The sequence below is a fragment of the Antennarius striatus genome, chromosome 18, assembly GCF_040054535.1.
Source record: "Antennarius striatus isolate MH-2024 chromosome 18, ASM4005453v1, whole genome shotgun sequence".
NCBI lineage: Eukaryota > Metazoa > Chordata > Actinopteri > Lophiiformes > Antennariidae > Antennarius > Antennarius striatus.
Window position 1 is genome coordinate 14,172,640 of NC_090793.1, and position 17,087 is coordinate 14,189,726.

A 17,087-nucleotide genomic window follows, 5' to 3' on the forward strand; every position below is an offset into this window, starting at 1 on the left:
AACTTCTCTTATAGTGAAATCCCTTTTCTACAGGGATTGTCTCAGAGTTACTCACTGGCTACTTGTATTTCACAAAGGAGGGTGAAAGACTCCACACGCACAATTATAGGGGCATTTTGCATGCCTGCGTGGGGAATGACCTGCCTTGACGTCATGAAAAGATCAGAGTCCTGATGTGACACAAGAGGATTTCCATCGTTGCTAGGTGCCAGGGTTCCGTGTGTAGATAAACACGGGCTTCCTCGTGGCACACCTGAATTCGAAGTCGACAAGATATGCTGTCAGACTTGTCTACCTGACGCTTAATCATGCTGTTGAGTAACTATAGTTATTTTCCATTGACAATAACCACAGTGAGATATCTACCTTAGAATCAAAACCAGTATTACACCGTGGTCATGGCAACCAAATACCTCCTGAGGGCTTTTTATTTATTCACCTGTCAGGTTCATTTATTTTGTTAGAATCAGATAAAACTTAAAACATCTTTGTGACCTGGGTAACATTTATTTCTTTAAAGTTTCTGTAATATTTGACACATACAGAAGATATAAAAATCCAGTTTGGCATTGTTAAAAATTAGGTGTTTTACAAGTATTAACTGCATAAACTGAAGGATTTAAGAAGATCTACAGTTCGAATGTTTATGTTTTCAGAGGTGAAATAATGTTTTGTGTTTTACTTAGAATCACCCTTTGAAAACCTACAGAAGAAATGTCTCCTCCACACAGTATGTCATGTTGACTCGCTCAGAAAGAACAAATCAATGGCTCCTTAATGGACCTTTCTCCTGTCTTAGCAGCCACAGTAGGTGGTCCTGTATTCTCAGAAAAGACAACATGAGGGGCATTTAGTGAGATGAGATCTGCAGACTCACTCTTTAAAACCACACACTGGAACACAAGACAGGTCTTTGTAATGTTGAAACAGCAGGGACATTTTAAGTGAAGCTCTAAGTAAAAATATAATTTTTATATTTGTGTTATTTTCTATCAGTTTGCAGATACCCAGATGAAATTTTTTGGACCCTGTCTTTGAAAAACATTTTATGACTGTGGTTAATCTGAGGCAAGAGAGTGTGTACAAACTTCCCTTTGGCTTGCCCTGTTAGGGGTCACCACAGCATGTCATCCTTTTTCCATTCTGACAAATGCTCATATTTGTTTGGCAAAGTTTTTTATGATGAATTCCCTTCCTCCCGCAACCTCCTGCAATGGGGCGGCAGTGGCTCAGCAGTAGAGCAATCGTCTTGAAGACAGGATCGCTCATCCATCGGAGGCTCGAATCCCGCTCCTGCCAGAACATCCATCGGAGTGTGAGCTGACGGTGGGAGGTGTCGGCTCACCTCCCAGCAACTGCCGAGGCGCCCTTGAGCAAGGCGCCGTCTCCCCTACAAGATGCTCATTGGGGCACGACCCCCGTGTGCGACCCGTCACTCCGCCTACCTTGTACCACTATATGTCCTCTCTGTGTCTACTAATTGCATGCCTACAGGCCCCTAGTGTGTGCTGTGTGCACTTCACACTCACATGTGTGAGTGTGAAGTGTAAAAAGATGGATAAATAAAGCACAGATTATTGCTATTATTGTTATTATTAACCCTCTGCATTTATCCAGGATTGGGACCGGCCTACAGTTGACACAGGCTTGTGCCCCCGTAGGCCTGCAGATGCCGGGGATTGAACCCAGGGCCTCATCCATGCAAAGTATGCACTTTACAACTGAGCTACATCCCCAGCTTGGAAAAGAGTGTATATGATTATGGCAAATATTTTTGAACACATGCTGCAACCAGGACCTCTGTAATCTAAGCAATCTTGAAAGATGAGGTATCTGTCAGGTCTCCTTTCGGACTCCTCAGAGGTTGAATTTGCTTCATGAATGCAACCTTCTTATCATGTGCCAAATACTACATTCACAAGCTCTGCCAAAGATCACAGCAACTGATCCCAAGTGAGGAAGAGCACACATCCACCAGTGTGTTCGACTAACGGCTGGACTGTGGGGATTTTTATGACTTTGGGTGAGAGATTCTTGCATATGTAAGAGTGTAAAAGTGCCCGAGTGAATAGACAACCCCTCAAAACTGCCTCAATGTCTTAACACCAGACTGTTAAAGAAGATGAAATCAATTTAATCTAATCTGAGAGGGTGCTTTAACTAGTCTCTTACCTGCCAGATCCCTGGTGGACAGGGCAAGATGTACTTATAAATCATTCACAGGTTAGGTTGGTGAAACAGTACATCCTTCATGGAATGATTTATTGATTGCTTTACAGTAAACGTAATGGACTTGTATTTTTGGGTTATAGACAATCAATCAATCAACTTTAATTTATATAGCGCTAAATCATAACTGAAGACATTTCAAAGTGCTTTACAGATAGAAAGCCAACAATGCCCTCCAGAGCAAGCAAGCAGTGGCAGGGAAAAACTCCCTAATTGAGACAAGTTGACATTTATCTTGATACATTTTAATCTAAATGATCATCATGTGTTGAAAGCTGATAGCACAGTTGTCTGGAAAGTGAAACTACTTCCCAATTTTAGCACCTGCTGTGAAGGCCTTTCAACTAGAACCGGTGCTCACAAGAATTTGAATAATCTCAACGCAACACTTAAAGTAACAGTAAATCCATCACAGACTTAACCTTTAGCATCTGCTTTGACTCACATGAATTAAGAGTATCACACTCCTGTTACAAGACAAATTTAAGGAATGACCTCATGCAAGACCACTGCAGTCTGGCTTGGCACGAACAATAGTCGGTTTGTGCTGTTTAATCCCACGTTTCTTTCTGGTATGGCTGCGACCGCTGACCAGAGTTTGAGTCACATCCTTCCTAGTTTGCCTGCATGTTTATGGAGCGCTGGAGCTCAATTGACTATGATATCACAGGCAGTGCGTATTAAGAGTCGCACTGTTTGAAAAGACCTCCAGGCCAGCATGGAAAGAGCCATCCACAATTTAGCTACACCACAGACCTGGTGGAGGAAACCTCTTCCTCACCCTGACTTTTTTCCCCATCATTCAGCATTCCTCATTGGTGTGTGGGGCAGGTGAATGCAGATGACACTATGGCAGCTCTCTGCGAAATGACGCAAGAAGACGATGGAACAATTTTCTCTAAATAGACATATAATCATTTAAAATTATGACGCAAGAAGACGATGGAGCAATTTTCTCTAAATAGACATTTAATGATTTAAAATGATGTGGTTACAGACAGGGGAAGGGAAAACAGGTGTCAGAATAAACAGGGTATTGTATTTACTGTCCCAACAGACAGTATTTCATTCTGCTCTGCAAAGCTGAATGTCACAGGAGACTAACTGAGCCATGCAGGAAGGCATCTCTCCAGCATGAATCAATGGAATCACAAGCAGGCAATAAGTGAAACAGAGAACTTTCCTTTTTAACTTATAGTAAAACAAATAACACTGAAGTTCATTAACCTGTAACACATATATACAAATAATCAACAAATGGGAATTGTGGCAAAACAAAGCAGCTTCATATAAAATAAAATCATACTCAAACTGACCATTGAGGTTCTGTTGACCTGTGTGGAGATGATTATAGTAACTTTTGGTGACAACTGTAACATACTCTTTTGAAACATCTGACCCATTGGGATAGATTATGCACATCTCTGCACCGTGATGGTGGGTTGTAAACATCAGTCCTGCTTTCCTTGGCATTAGCAGTCAAACAGTAGTAAAACATATTTACTGGTTATTTTGTTTTTACATTGTCATACTGAAGGCGCCATCTTACATTTGCATTGATCAGAAATTAATACAACTTCAGCAAACAGAAAACATAAAGTAGATGCTGACAGTCCTCTGGTCTCATGACAAACACCTGCCATTGATATTACATTAGCAGCTCGACTTCGCCCCATCAGATCTCCACCTGCTTAATGCCGGCTGAGGCGCTGCCTACTGGGTCCGGAGCTGGTAATCTGAGGAGGAAATGGCCAAGACTTAATCAAATGGACAAAGAAAAGAGCAAATCGGAGTGAAAGCTAGTGGGGGCAGCTGATACTTTTCACCCACTGAATGGAATCCAAAGGAAATGAGATGGGGATGTTTAGCAATTAGTGGCAACATTAGCAAAAAGGCCAACATGTGCAACCCTGGTAAACTCAGTATGAAGGTCAGCGAAGCATGGCATGAAAAAGTTCACTTTCTCACATTTCGCAGGACGTTGCAACATTGCCTCATGTTCTCAAATGTATTCCCTTTTTCATAGAAAATGATCAGTACAAAACTGGTTCCCACCATATTGCAACGCATTGGCTAATTCTTGCCTAATAACTGCACATGTAGGCACTCTGCATCAATACAACTGAACTTTTAACATACCTCCATTTTGAGTGATGTACCGTACCCATGGCAGGGCTTGATAGCCACTCTTCTCAATGATCTTTAGGTAACGCACCTGTCGAGAGAAAACATAACACTGAATTCATGAGTGTTATGAAGATGGCAAATTGCAGGGAGATGAGAATGTTAACAATTTTCTAAAACTGTTGGTTGGCGTCTTCTCCACTACCAAAAGTCATCTGTTGATATTATGTATTTGCCCAAACATTTTCCATTCTAAGTCTTAACTTATCCTGTGCAGGGCTGCGGGTAGACTGGAGCCAATCCCAGAGTGAACTCTGTTCCCTCACAAAGTGATGGGCAAAGAACATGAAGGTCACAGTCACAGCTGGAAAGTAATTTAAATAACCTGTGGATAGTGATGTGACGGCTCCAAAAAGATGACAGCAACCAAGTCCAGTCAGTCAGTCATAGTTAGATTGCGCATTTGTTTCAAAAACAGTGAAATGATTTCTTCTTCAGAGACTATACATGGAATATAATGTTTCATGTAGTGATTGTTTTTGATACTTTAACTACAGAACTTCTGTGGCCTTCATCACCTCCCCGTATCTGCTACAGTTCTGCTGAACGTGGCAAACAAACATACTTTTGGAATGTACAGCTCCTCTGCAGAGACGGCTGGAACAAGCTACAAATATTTCAAAAATACATGAAGATAAATTTAGTGCAATTCTTCTCACGGTTGACAGGAGATAGTAGTAAGTGATAGTATTAATGAGGAAGTAGTAGTAGGGGAAGTAGACTCATACCAGGTTTCATGGGACGCACTTAGTAAATTTACATAACTGTAAAATAAAGTTTTTTCAATCCCTTGGAGGACAGAAACCTGCACATCAGCATAATCGAGATAAATCTTTCACAAACAGTTATTTCACCAGAGCAGTGTTTCCACAGAGCTGACTTTCGAGACCACGAATGCACAAAATTGTGTATTTGTTTTCTCAGTCCAGTGGAGGGAAAAAAAGGTTTAATTTGATGTCACTGCATAATGATAATCTATGCAGCTACATGTTTTATAAAATATAACTTATTTTGTCTGAAGAACTAAGTTCCCTGTTATACATCTTTCCATCTCATTAGTGTCCATAAAAATAGTAATGCAGCCCTACAGCGGCACAAGCCAGCGTCAACTGTAGGCTGGTCTGAAGCCCAGACAAATGCAGAGGGTTGTGGCAGAAACGGCATCCGGTGTAAGACTCTGCCAAACAAATATGAGCGTTCATCTAAAGAACTCCATAGTATATCGGATGTGGCCCGGTTTAACAACAATTGTCACCGACACTGTTGACCAACAGGGCACCAATGGAAAATCAGCTACTGTGCATCGAAGACGAAGGAGAGGTGGACAGATGATTCTAAGACAGAAAGAGAAGAGGAAAGGAAAGCTCCAAGATCTGAAATGGGGACTTTCCTGTGACAGGAAAAGCTATGGACATGACGATTAGGAGGAAGATAGATTTGCTGATTGTGCAGGAGGGCAGGTGGAAAGGCATGCAGCTAGAAATTTGGGAGCAGGATTCAAATTAATTTACGATGGTGTTGATGGCAAAAGAAATGGAGTAGTGGTCATTTTAGAAGAAGAGTTAGTTAAGAGTGTCTTGGAGGTGAAAAAAGTATTAGAACAAATGATAAGGTCAAGACTTACAATTGAGGGTGTTATATATAATGTGATTAGTGGATATACCCCACAGGTAAGATGTGAACTGGAGGAGAAAGAGAAATTCTGGACGGAGTAGCAGAAGTCAGTCTCAGTATTCTGGATGCACATGAAAAGAAGACAGGAAGCTGAGCTGGAGGTGGCAGAAATAAATGAGTTCATCAGGGGAACAGTCAAGTTGAGATGTTTTGGAGACAAAGTTAGAGAGAGCAGACTTTGAAGGTTTGGACATGTCCAGAGGAGAGATTGTGAGTGTATTTGTGAAATGTGTTGAGGATGGAGCTACCCGGCAGGAGGAAGGCTAAAGAGACGGTGGAAGAATGTAGTGAGGGAAGACACGAGGGCAGTTGGTGTTAGAAAGCAGGATGCAGAAGAGAGGCTGACATTAGGAGTCGCTGTGGCGACCCCTAACGGAACAAGCCAAATAGAAAAGAAAAAGTGTTCTACAAAAACAATAAGAGATCTCTATTATGTTACATTGTGTTTTTGCAGTAATCTATTTCATTACTAACCTGCTAAAAAGAAAAACAAATTCAATTCTGCATGCTCAAAAATTAGCAGGGAAAAGAACACGGCCATTTTAAGGCTGACGTGACCCCTCTCTAGGAACTGTTGCCATGCCATGTCTCCATGAGTCCGGTTGCCAGCCGAAAACAGAACAGAACAGGGTAGGAATTTGTGCGGCGAGCCTCTGTTGCGGCCTTGGCATTGGCCGACTTGTCATTACCTTCCACTATACAGTGAGGTCAGAGAGAGAGACGGAGAGCACCGTGGCCAGCAGACACATGACGACAAACACTCAGACACGGGATCACCAGGTTTGCCGGCACAGCACTTCTTGAGAACCCAGCAGCCAAACATGCAGTCGGCCTGACTGTGGGTACGCAGTCAGCAAAACGGGATCAAAAGCCGTCTTCCGCAAAATATCATTATGGCTTGTAAGAAGAGAAGGGCAAAGGAGGATGTTTGTTGTATCTCTGGTAAGTACAGACTGCATGTGTGGTCTGCGTTTATCAGGCTCTCAGGACCCCAAATGTCTATGCCAGCTTGTTTGGGTTCCCTCAACATCACCTAAAGATGGACGATTAAAAAGTTTCACTACAGTTCTCTTATTACCACTTGTCCAAAGTGTGGGGTTGTATTCCAATTCTAATTAAATTTATACGGTGCAGTTACGTGCATCATACACACTTCACATGTGCTCTCCCCTACACTTAGTGGTAGAGTTAAGAGGAACTTTCTCATGCTTTGATATTTCTGTGTGTCTAATTAAACATCGGAGCCTCGTCTAACACCTAGAGAGGGGTGTTAGTGACGGCATCAGAGCCTGCTGCTGCCCTGTGATAAGGGAACGTTTACCGACCTGAACAAGGAGTCGGATGGCAATATGGATGTTAACAGGTTGAATCTAAGACGGTCGGTTTGCGGCAGTGATTGCAACTCCTAAGCAAAGGTTCTAAGTATTTATACTGGTGAAACCTGCAACAACTTGGGATCTTACCGAACTGTTTCAACAGCATTCATGTTAATATTTTATATTTTTGGATCCTACATGCCAGAGGAAAAACATTATTCTTACATTCTTAAAATAGGCTATGTAATCTTTTCTCTCTAATATCAAAGAGGAAAAGCTACAAGCTAACCCATACATATTTCTCTCCACTATTTTGGTAGAGAATAGTTTGAGCCATTATTTTCTTGTAAAAAATAAAAGTACTTATTTCAACATAACTGAAGCATTGCTAGCACCAGAAAAATAAGGAAAAATGTCCCCCGGGTACACTGGGTGTTTTCAGAAACAGACCTTCTAAGGTTCAGATTTTTCTTCCATTACAAATGTAGCTGAAGAAAAATCCTTTCTGACATTGGCCTGTTCATGGTTTCATATATTTCATCATATTTTCTGCATTTAATTTAGTTTCCAACTGCCTACTAAACAATGAGTAATGTACACAGCTGGTAACAACAGAATGCTTACATTAAACCTTTATGATTTTTCAAGGATTTTTTCAGACTAATTAGGTAACTGAATTCAAATCAATTTAAGTTGTAGTTTTTAATCACCTCACTCTGATAACTGAGTAAAGTCACACACATTCTAGAGTCCATGTCTTCAGAGAATAAGAAATACTTTACTAACACAACAGTATTTTTATGCAATAACCACCCCGATTAACTTGTTCCAATTAACTTGGGTTTGAGATTATTGTTTCCGAGTGGGCAGCATAATGTCCACACAACTTAATGATTTCTTGATGATTATGGGAAATAAGGAGGGCGGAAAATATGGCTCTGTAGCTCTTTCAGTCAAAGTTCTACAGAAGCAGCATTAAAAGTTAAGAAGTGTGTTTGAAAATGAGATTCTACCCTAACAAGAATCAAGCTGATCAAATAGTTTATTGTTAAAATCAATCAATCATTTTGTAGTGACTTGTGAAACAGTTCATGGTTTGTTTGTATTAAAAGGCTATATTCATATCTGGAGATCTACTTCCTGTACTTACATTACTGTTATCTTATCACCAATGTTGAATGTACTGTTTTCTATATTTCCAACAGCCAGTGCTAAGTTTTGTAATTCCAGTGTGATTAGAGTTAATCACCTACTCAGAGGTACTGACTGTCTACAAAAGTAAGATTGAAAACCTGTGTTAAGTGGTGAACGTGCAGTGCAGAGGTAGCCTGACGTGCAAATAGCGCATCAAATACACCTTCAGTGAAGTTTTGAGTGAGGTTTACTTATAAAATACACTAAGAATGAACAATGTACCTATGGTTATTATTATTAAATATTCTATCCACAATCCATTTCAGCTATTTAAGGCAGTAGCACTTATAACTCGTCCAATATTTCTAGTAAGCCACCATGTGGGTGACTGCACCAATACATCACAACTGGATATTCCAATATAACAGCTCTGGCTGAAGATATCAACTCATTAAGTCAGAGGAGATTGGGTTAATGTACCTCTGTATGCATGTAAATGTACCTGCAGGAAACACAGTTGTTGGTTTTTACAAAATAATATACTTTCAAATGGAGTCTGTCAGGTAGCCGTCGTCTTCTCCCATCAAGACATTGGGAGACTTAATTTTGTGTTTCTGTGGTGCCACACATATAATCATGAGACAACAGTGATTATACAGAAAGTGAAGCACTTCTGTGTAAGTCTACAAGAGTTTTCATTCAAATATGAAGGTTTCTCCTTTCAGGCTCATGGAAGTCACAAAGACATGAATCTACCTACCTAGTAGATATTTCCCATCTCGCTGACTGACATAAAAGCCAGAGGTCTAAGTCCAAGATGAACTCCAGCTTTCTGATTTGTTCTACAGCAGAAGAAAATTCCTTGCCCACTAAAGAACTACTGCATTTGGACAGTGCTTGTGTACTACCCCCTCTGGCCAAAACGTGTAATTGATTGAGACAATCTAAATTGTTTAAATTCCTGTTCTGGAGGAAGTACATTTTAGGGACACTGCATCTATTAGAGCAGGTGAAAATAAACATCAGGGTTTGTTTGAATTTTATTCCCAAATGTTTGCATTTAGAAATGGTAAACAGCTGAGCTGCAATAATAAATAGATGTACTAAATTTTCCTAGGAAAGCTATGTCCAAAAGGTTTTTTTTACGCCTTTTCCCATCTGTTGCTGTAATACATTAGACAGTTTGTAAAAGTTATTTGTGGATGTTTGTGGGATGTACCTGGATGCCTGAGGTGGTGAAGTATGGAATCTCAAATTTGACACTGATAGGTGGCTTCCCCTCCTTGTCTTCAGCCTCCACACTCGGCAAGCCAAAGTGAGCTCGCATCAAATACTCTTTTCCACCCTGTGAAGCAGTGGCACAAATTCTGTAACACTCTGTAATCTTGATATATTAAAAAGTTACAAAAAACATTTACAGAAACAATAGTTTACCGTAGTTAAGCAATAGTTCAATTGCAGAAGCTATCACAAAGAAGGAAACCCTATGACATAAAACCCAACCACTCTATGATATTCATGAGTCATGATTTCTGCTCACAGGGAAGGACTTGATTGACCAGACAATCTCACTGTTCTCTGGCACCCATTTGACACTGCCAACTGTGGTCTTAAATTTGGGTGAGTCAGCATCGGTTGGCACAGGAATGTGGATCTCCACGTTGTTGGCTGTGGAACGCCTTTTGAACTGACTCTTGGCCTAAAATGAGAAACAAGCAGGTCATGTTTTGTTACCAAGCTGCAGCTAAACATAAGCACTAAAGCAAGGCTAAACGATAGTTACCGAGCAATTGTTTAATAGGATATTTATGACCTTTACGGGGTAATAACTGGTTCCGATGTCAGTTGTAAATATGTAAGCGGGGCTTGTACTTTGAAAATGCGTCCAACCTTGATCATATACTCGATCCGACTGTGGGAATGCTTCTCAATAACAGATTCAATCCAGATCAGAGGCTTCACCTTAAACACAAACAAAATTCATTTAAAATTTCAGTTTAAATTCATTTTAAACAATTGGTTCTATTAGATTTAATAGCAATTTAAATATACAGTGTTGAAATAGCATGTGACAGTGTTTTCAAAGTGGTTTCCTGGAAACCCCGTGTGTCCCTAAGGGGGTTCCACATGGACTCCAGTAAAAAGCAGAAAAAAATATTTTGAGATGATTACTATTGTCTCGAAAAGATTACAATCATTTCATCTTCTAGAACAAACGTCCCCAACCTTTTTTCACGCAAAAGACCGGTTTAACGTCAGACAATATTTTCAAGGGCCGGCGTCTAACAAAGGCGGATAAATACAACAACAACAAAAAATGACACAGCAGGCATAAAAACATTTTTTTCCTAAATGTAATAATAAACCTGAGTCCAATGTTTATGCAACTATAATTGCAGCATCCTTGTAACATCACATCTTTGGAGTTTTTTTTTGTATTCTGTGTTACCAGCCGGAGCCATGTAACCAACGCAAACATCTTGACAAGCGAAAAGAGTAAGTCATAGACAGATGTGAAAAGAGAGAATCCAGTAATATTCCAAAATAAAATATTGTTCAGAATCATACAATAAATGAAACAAAAGTAATGTAAGTTATATATTCTTCCTGTACAGTTTAGTATCAACTGAAACACAGACCGGTCAATCCATGTCTGGGGTGGTTAGGGTCCACCATTCTAGGATGAATAAAGGACTGGTATGTGGCACAGTCACCACCTAGTGGACAGTAAATGTTACCACAGTTGCTAAATGAGCTGGTAGTCACAGGTCTCACATCATAGAAGATGGGGAAATAGTGCCTGCACTCATTCTGTTTTTCATTTTATACATTCATCGGCTGTCTAATGGCTGAGTCATCTGTAAATATGGTGGTGTGTCAGGGCAACATCTGTGAAAACGCACATTTAGGAAGGGTGCTAGAATACAAGAAGCTAAACTGACTACCGTGTGGTGCTTGGTGGAAGCAAGTATCATACCACTTATTACTGGTCAGTCTACCAAATATCCAGACCCCATTACTAGAATATAGAATAGACTGGAAGGTCCAGAACACTCACATGAGTGTTGAGGCGGTAAGACATAAGCTCAAACTCGCCATCAGGGGGAATGAAGGAGATGGTGCGGTCATTCTCAAAGCGAGACAGACGGACGCACTGGTGAAACTTGACATCCTCAAGCTCTACTGATTTACTCTTCCCACCTGGAGGAACAACAAAAAAGATCATTTTCATTAAAAAAAAATACCAAAAGAGTGTACCTGCACGACCTAATATTAATCAATCAGAGATATTTGCAAATAACTTTGTGGGTTTCTCTGATGAACATGAATAATAGATTCAGAAACATTGGGAAAAAAATGATGTCACTAATTTTCATTAACTGGGTTATCAATTATTGATGATACAACAGAAAAAAAGTACTTCATTAATATCACCGAAATTAGTTACATTAGATAACTCACGTCCAGTGTTTTCAAATAGGACCTTGTCATTAAGGCCCAAACGTAGCTCAGGCATTCCAGACAGGAAGACACGCATCTTGATGGAGCCCACAATCTCACTGCGTAGAACATTACCATTGGCACTAACCTAGAGAATAAATGGATTGTAAATGTCAGTTGGTCACAGACAGAGAAGTCCCTCATCCCATAAAGTATTAGCTACTTAAAGAAAGCACAGAAAAATAGATACAACAGGATCAGCTAGTTAATACTGTGACGCACAAAGAGAGGAAGTTTACAAGCACAGTGGCTGTAATTCCCTAAGCAACACATCGCTTCTGAAACAAGGAGTTCTTACCAAGAGGTTGACTGACTCAATGACGTCCAGGAAGACCTCATTCTTCCTGTACTTGATGCCCTCTGACCTCCAAGAGACAGCATTGGTGACTGTGGCGGGGGGTCGTGGGGCACCAGTGTCTAACTTGTGGCCCTCCTGCGTTATGTATCTGGAAGGCAAAAATGTAAACACTAAGGCAAAACAAAAAAGGGGAAATTAACTGTCTGAAAATGTGCGTTCCCACAAAGCATCAAAGAACGGAGTCTCGTGGTTATTATCGGAGGACTGTGACTTACAGCTCTTCTCAGAAGACAGGAGGAAATCCAGAATTAGCTACATGAGTCGACCACAAATAACACAAGTTTAAATGGTCATTTAAAGTACAGCAGCTAGACTTGATTTAATGGTTAACTACATTTAACACCATTCAAAAAGTTGAACTCTTTAAGATTTTGCCATGGATCAAAAATGATCTGGTACTATGTTCAACAGCAGAAAAATGGCTTCAGTAACCTTTTTTATCAGCTTACGGCCACTATTTTTCCTGGAGCAATCCAAATGACAGAAAGTGACTCTGCTATTCATCACTAATGTTCATATTCAATTGTAAGATGGAACGTTTATATATGATGCTAAGACGCGTTGACTGACTAATGTTCTTCAGTTCTCTAGTGTTTTATTCTTTTTCATGGCTGTTCATTATTAAATCTGTGAGTTGAATAAAATGTGAGCAATTATTAGTTAAATACGGCTCTGTATAATTTAGCTTCAAAGAGTTTAAAATATCATTACATTACAATCCTTCCAGTATGCACCAAAAAACTACTTTCTGAATACTTTGTAACTTTCTAAGGCGAATCAAGTGTTATCACTTTGTAAAAAAAGATTCCTTCTTTTTTTCTTCATTCTTTTCTTCCTTTCTCTTATCTTCTTCTCCATACCAAATAAAACTTGGTGTGGTATGGTCCATTGGTCCAGTCCTGTGCAAACTGGATTTATGAGCCAATTCTCCAGATAGTGGCACTAAAGTAAACCTAAAATTTAAAAAGTCATAACAAACCAGACATATGTGCCATAGTTTTTCAATTTCCAACAAAATCTTGGCTCAACCAAGCAGAAACATTGATATGACCTGGCAGGAATAATGAATTGTATCACTCACTCACACTGTCACCCTGTCTTCTCCCACAGTTTTTGCTCAATCAACACCAACCTACCAGCAGAATATGTTCAAACTGTCCTCCAGAAAGAGTCCAACCAAGTATTTGAAGTATCAATAATGGATCCCATATTGCCTCAAAATGTTTTACTGAAACATTTGGAAAGCAAAATCTTCCAATATAAAACTTTCAGTTTTTACTGTTGCCAGAAAATCTTATACTTCTATTTTCTCTTTTAGAAGAAGTTAAGTGTTGATAATTTCTTATACAGTACATTTTAAATTTTATCTTTGTTTCACTTTTTTACCTAAAATTTCAAACACCCCTTACATTGTGAACACAGTTAAACCAGTTAGGTTCCTTGATTGTATACACAGTCCATTCCATTCAAGTGGAAAGAGTTTAAACGCCTTAGAACGGTTCTCATTTATGGAAAAATCTACTTCTGCAACATTTCATTAAAGAAATCTCGGTTTTCTATATGAATTTGACAAACTATCAGAATTGTGTCTTTATAATAGACAGTTAAATATACCTTTCCAGCCATTGTGAGGGGTTGCCTATGATTTCTGATGTGGCAGGTAGTTTGTGAAGACCACGACCTGCTTCTGATGTCTAATGTTGTTAGATCATCTCCAGATTACAACACAGATCACATCGTACATCTAGTCCAGTATTGTGCTAGGAATCATCTGCCCTGCATGTTTTCCATGTCTCTTTCCAGCACTCTTCAATGTAGTAATCAGCTCTTTATCAAGTTTTGCATGAGTCCAACTGAAACCTTTTAATCAGACATGTTAGGACACATACTGTACATATCTAAAACATGCAGGGCAGGAGACACTGGAGTAAAGACAATTGCTTTCAAAAGTTTAATAATTTGAATAATGAGGAATTAGGCATTTATGCAGATGAACCAATGTGTAGTTGTTTTTCCTCTACTCCAGCATTTTCTTCAAAGGCCTTGAGTTAAAACCTCACCTAAAATAATTGTATTGAATGTATGTGAAGTCAACTTCAGTTAAAAATTCACTATCAGGGTACTTACTCTTGTAGAATTTTGCTGTCAGTGGTTTGAGGATAACCAAAGTCCATTAGTTCGTCCATCAGCTCGTATATGATGACAAAGTTATCTCTGATGCTCTCTTCCTCTAATTCTTTGAAATACTCTGAAAAAACCTGAAGAACAGAATAAGTCTTTCACTGTAAATATACAGAGTAAAGAGCTTTGATCAAGGTGTTATTCAATAAAAAACCTGATAATAAATGTGCAATCCTACCTGGACAATTTTGTACAAGAAGGAGAAGACCAGCGAAACACTAGCATTTTTCTTGGATGTTGCAACCACTGAATTATGTGCATTAAGAATTAATTGCAAGAGTTTAATATCAAAGTGGCACTAAAGATATATAAGATCATGTGTTGTAAAGTTGCTTAAGCATTCATATCATGCAGTGAACATTAAGGATACAGTAGAGGTTATTATGTTTGATCCACATGAAACGAACTCCACCATGGGCCAGGATTGGAGAAAGTGTGCCTTCCTCTTCTTTGTCCATCAGAAGTGTCATGAAGTGCTCAATCTCTGACATGTCCACATCCCCCCGATAATTTCTACAAACCAGAACCTAAAGGAAATGGATCAAGACAGGCATTTATGCTGCTTGCTATATGAATGTTTTCTGTATAACAACTGTGTCTGTCACAATGTAATTATTCATAGATAATATAATTTGACATACAGACATACATATTACAAATGAGTCAAGGTATCTCACAGCTTTTTCCCTTTTGTATTTAAGCCTAGGTTTCAAGAGTAATTTTATTATACAAGTACCATAACTATAAAAATCTAGATTGTTGTATAGTGACAACTTTATCGACTTTGTACAGGTTGTTTCTTATAATATGGTATAGTGGTATTTTTCAGCTGACAATTTTTGCAACCCTTGATGCTGCCTTTTGAATTTACAGTTTTTGTCGAGTCTTTTTTACATTTTTAAATTCCAGTATATTTATATCAAGAAATACATTTCCATTGTATTGCATCTTTGTCATAAAATTGTCTTGACACGATCATTTTATTTATAGGTATTACTTCCAAATCAAAATATCATTCAGCTAAAATAGTAATCATGATGGGCCTTGTAATGGGAAGATCACTGCAGGTAGAGACGTAAACATGTAGATACTCATTGTAATAAAACAATAAATACATATTACGTTATGTTACTATTAAGAAAGTCAGCTAAAAGATAATCTATATATGAAAGTTTCTAAATTAGAATCTTGGACACCATTAATTCGTCAGTCCAGTGAATTCCTTGTGAATAATGCTACAGGGCGTCACTAATGCGGAGTTGTGCCTAGTAGCAACAAACGAACAATATAGTTGATATTTAAGTGTAATTATGTCAAGTGATAACTCCAATATCCACCACTCATAGCATAGAGTAGGATATAGGTATAGAACGCTACAGATCCAGAGTCCTGCTCGGTAACAATGAAAAACAAACTTCTCGGTTTGTAAGATTTGTCCTTTATGTTCTGTGAAGCTTGACTCCTGTAACCTGTTCAGTCGCAACGTAACCTATTTGTCTTTGGTTTTACATATTGCTACGTGGCCTGGTCTAGTCCATTCACGAAAACACTCCTGTTGAAATTCATCATATTACCTAAAGTAAAAACGCAAACATGAAGTATTCATAATAAATCGGTAAATTAGTTGTCCTGCGGTGGATTGAGCCACATCTTAATCTGTCAGTGAATGTTGTGTTAGCTAGGCTAATGCTAGTTTAATAACGTAGCAGCAGTTCCGTTATCTTACCTTTCCTTTCAGATCCAAGACGTACACTGCACTCGCAGACATCTTGAAGCTATTGATACTTCCACTAATGCTACTTCTTTAAAAAAAACCTATACCTTATGATAATGTTTGATGATAATTAGATCACGGTAAGAATTAAAGAACAGACTTTTCATTCATAATACCGAAAAGAGGAAAGCCACCCTTCCCTGTTCCTCACATCAATCGTACATTTAAAGAGCGCCCCCTATAGAATCGGAGGATGTAGTGGTCCAGAGTATGACGTGTAAAAACAGACTTTGTACTTACTGTATATCTTTAGACAAAGTCTTTGGGGAAATGGACTGACATTCATGCTGCTACGCTGAATGGTTGGTCATATCCTCAGCTTTTGACCTAAAATATGTTAAATAACAGTGGATAACTGAGACTGTCTGAAGAAAAGAGGACATCAACTATATGCAGTCAAACATATAGCGTACAGGTACAGGCGAACTGGTGTGATCTTCAAAAAAAAAAAAAAAAAACGGGGTAAATTTTTGTTTTTAATCATAAAAAAATAAGCAATCAAGGGCCAATCACGCGAACATACCAAGAGGATTTAGCCAAATATCAATGGTCTGTAAAATGTAACATTAACACCCCATAGATTAAGATTTCACGTCATTTCAAAATACCTCAGTAAATATCAGACTAAATGAACAGTTTGGTCTGAGGATAATTGACGCGCTGGTATAAGTAGGAACCTGTTTCTGCTCGGAAACATCAAAGCTTGGCTTAGCGTCTATAACCCAAGGATAATTTC

At 39.0% G+C, this 17,087-nt stretch overlaps 1 protein-coding gene across 1 annotated transcript; it reads right to left on the minus strand.

Moving 5' to 3' along the window:
* Positions 1–3,177: 3,177 nt before the first annotated feature.
* ap1m1 (adaptor related protein complex 1 subunit mu 1) lies at positions 3,178–16,857 on the minus strand. Its single transcript, XM_068341229.1, has 12 exons — positions 16,304–16,857; positions 14,948–15,104; positions 14,756–14,823; positions 14,524–14,654; positions 12,337–12,484; positions 12,000–12,126; positions 11,596–11,738; positions 10,428–10,499; positions 10,078–10,236; positions 9,757–9,882; positions 4,369–4,444; positions 3,178–3,965 (listed from the first exon to the last, which is right to left on the minus strand). Exons 1-12 carry the CDS (start codon positions 16,343–16,345, stop codon positions 3,943–3,945), a joined length of 1,272 nt encoding a protein of 423 aa, XP_068197330.1. The 5' UTR covers positions 16,346–16,857; the 3' UTR covers positions 3,178–3,942.
* Between the last annotated feature and the right edge of the window lie 230 nt (positions 16,858–17,087).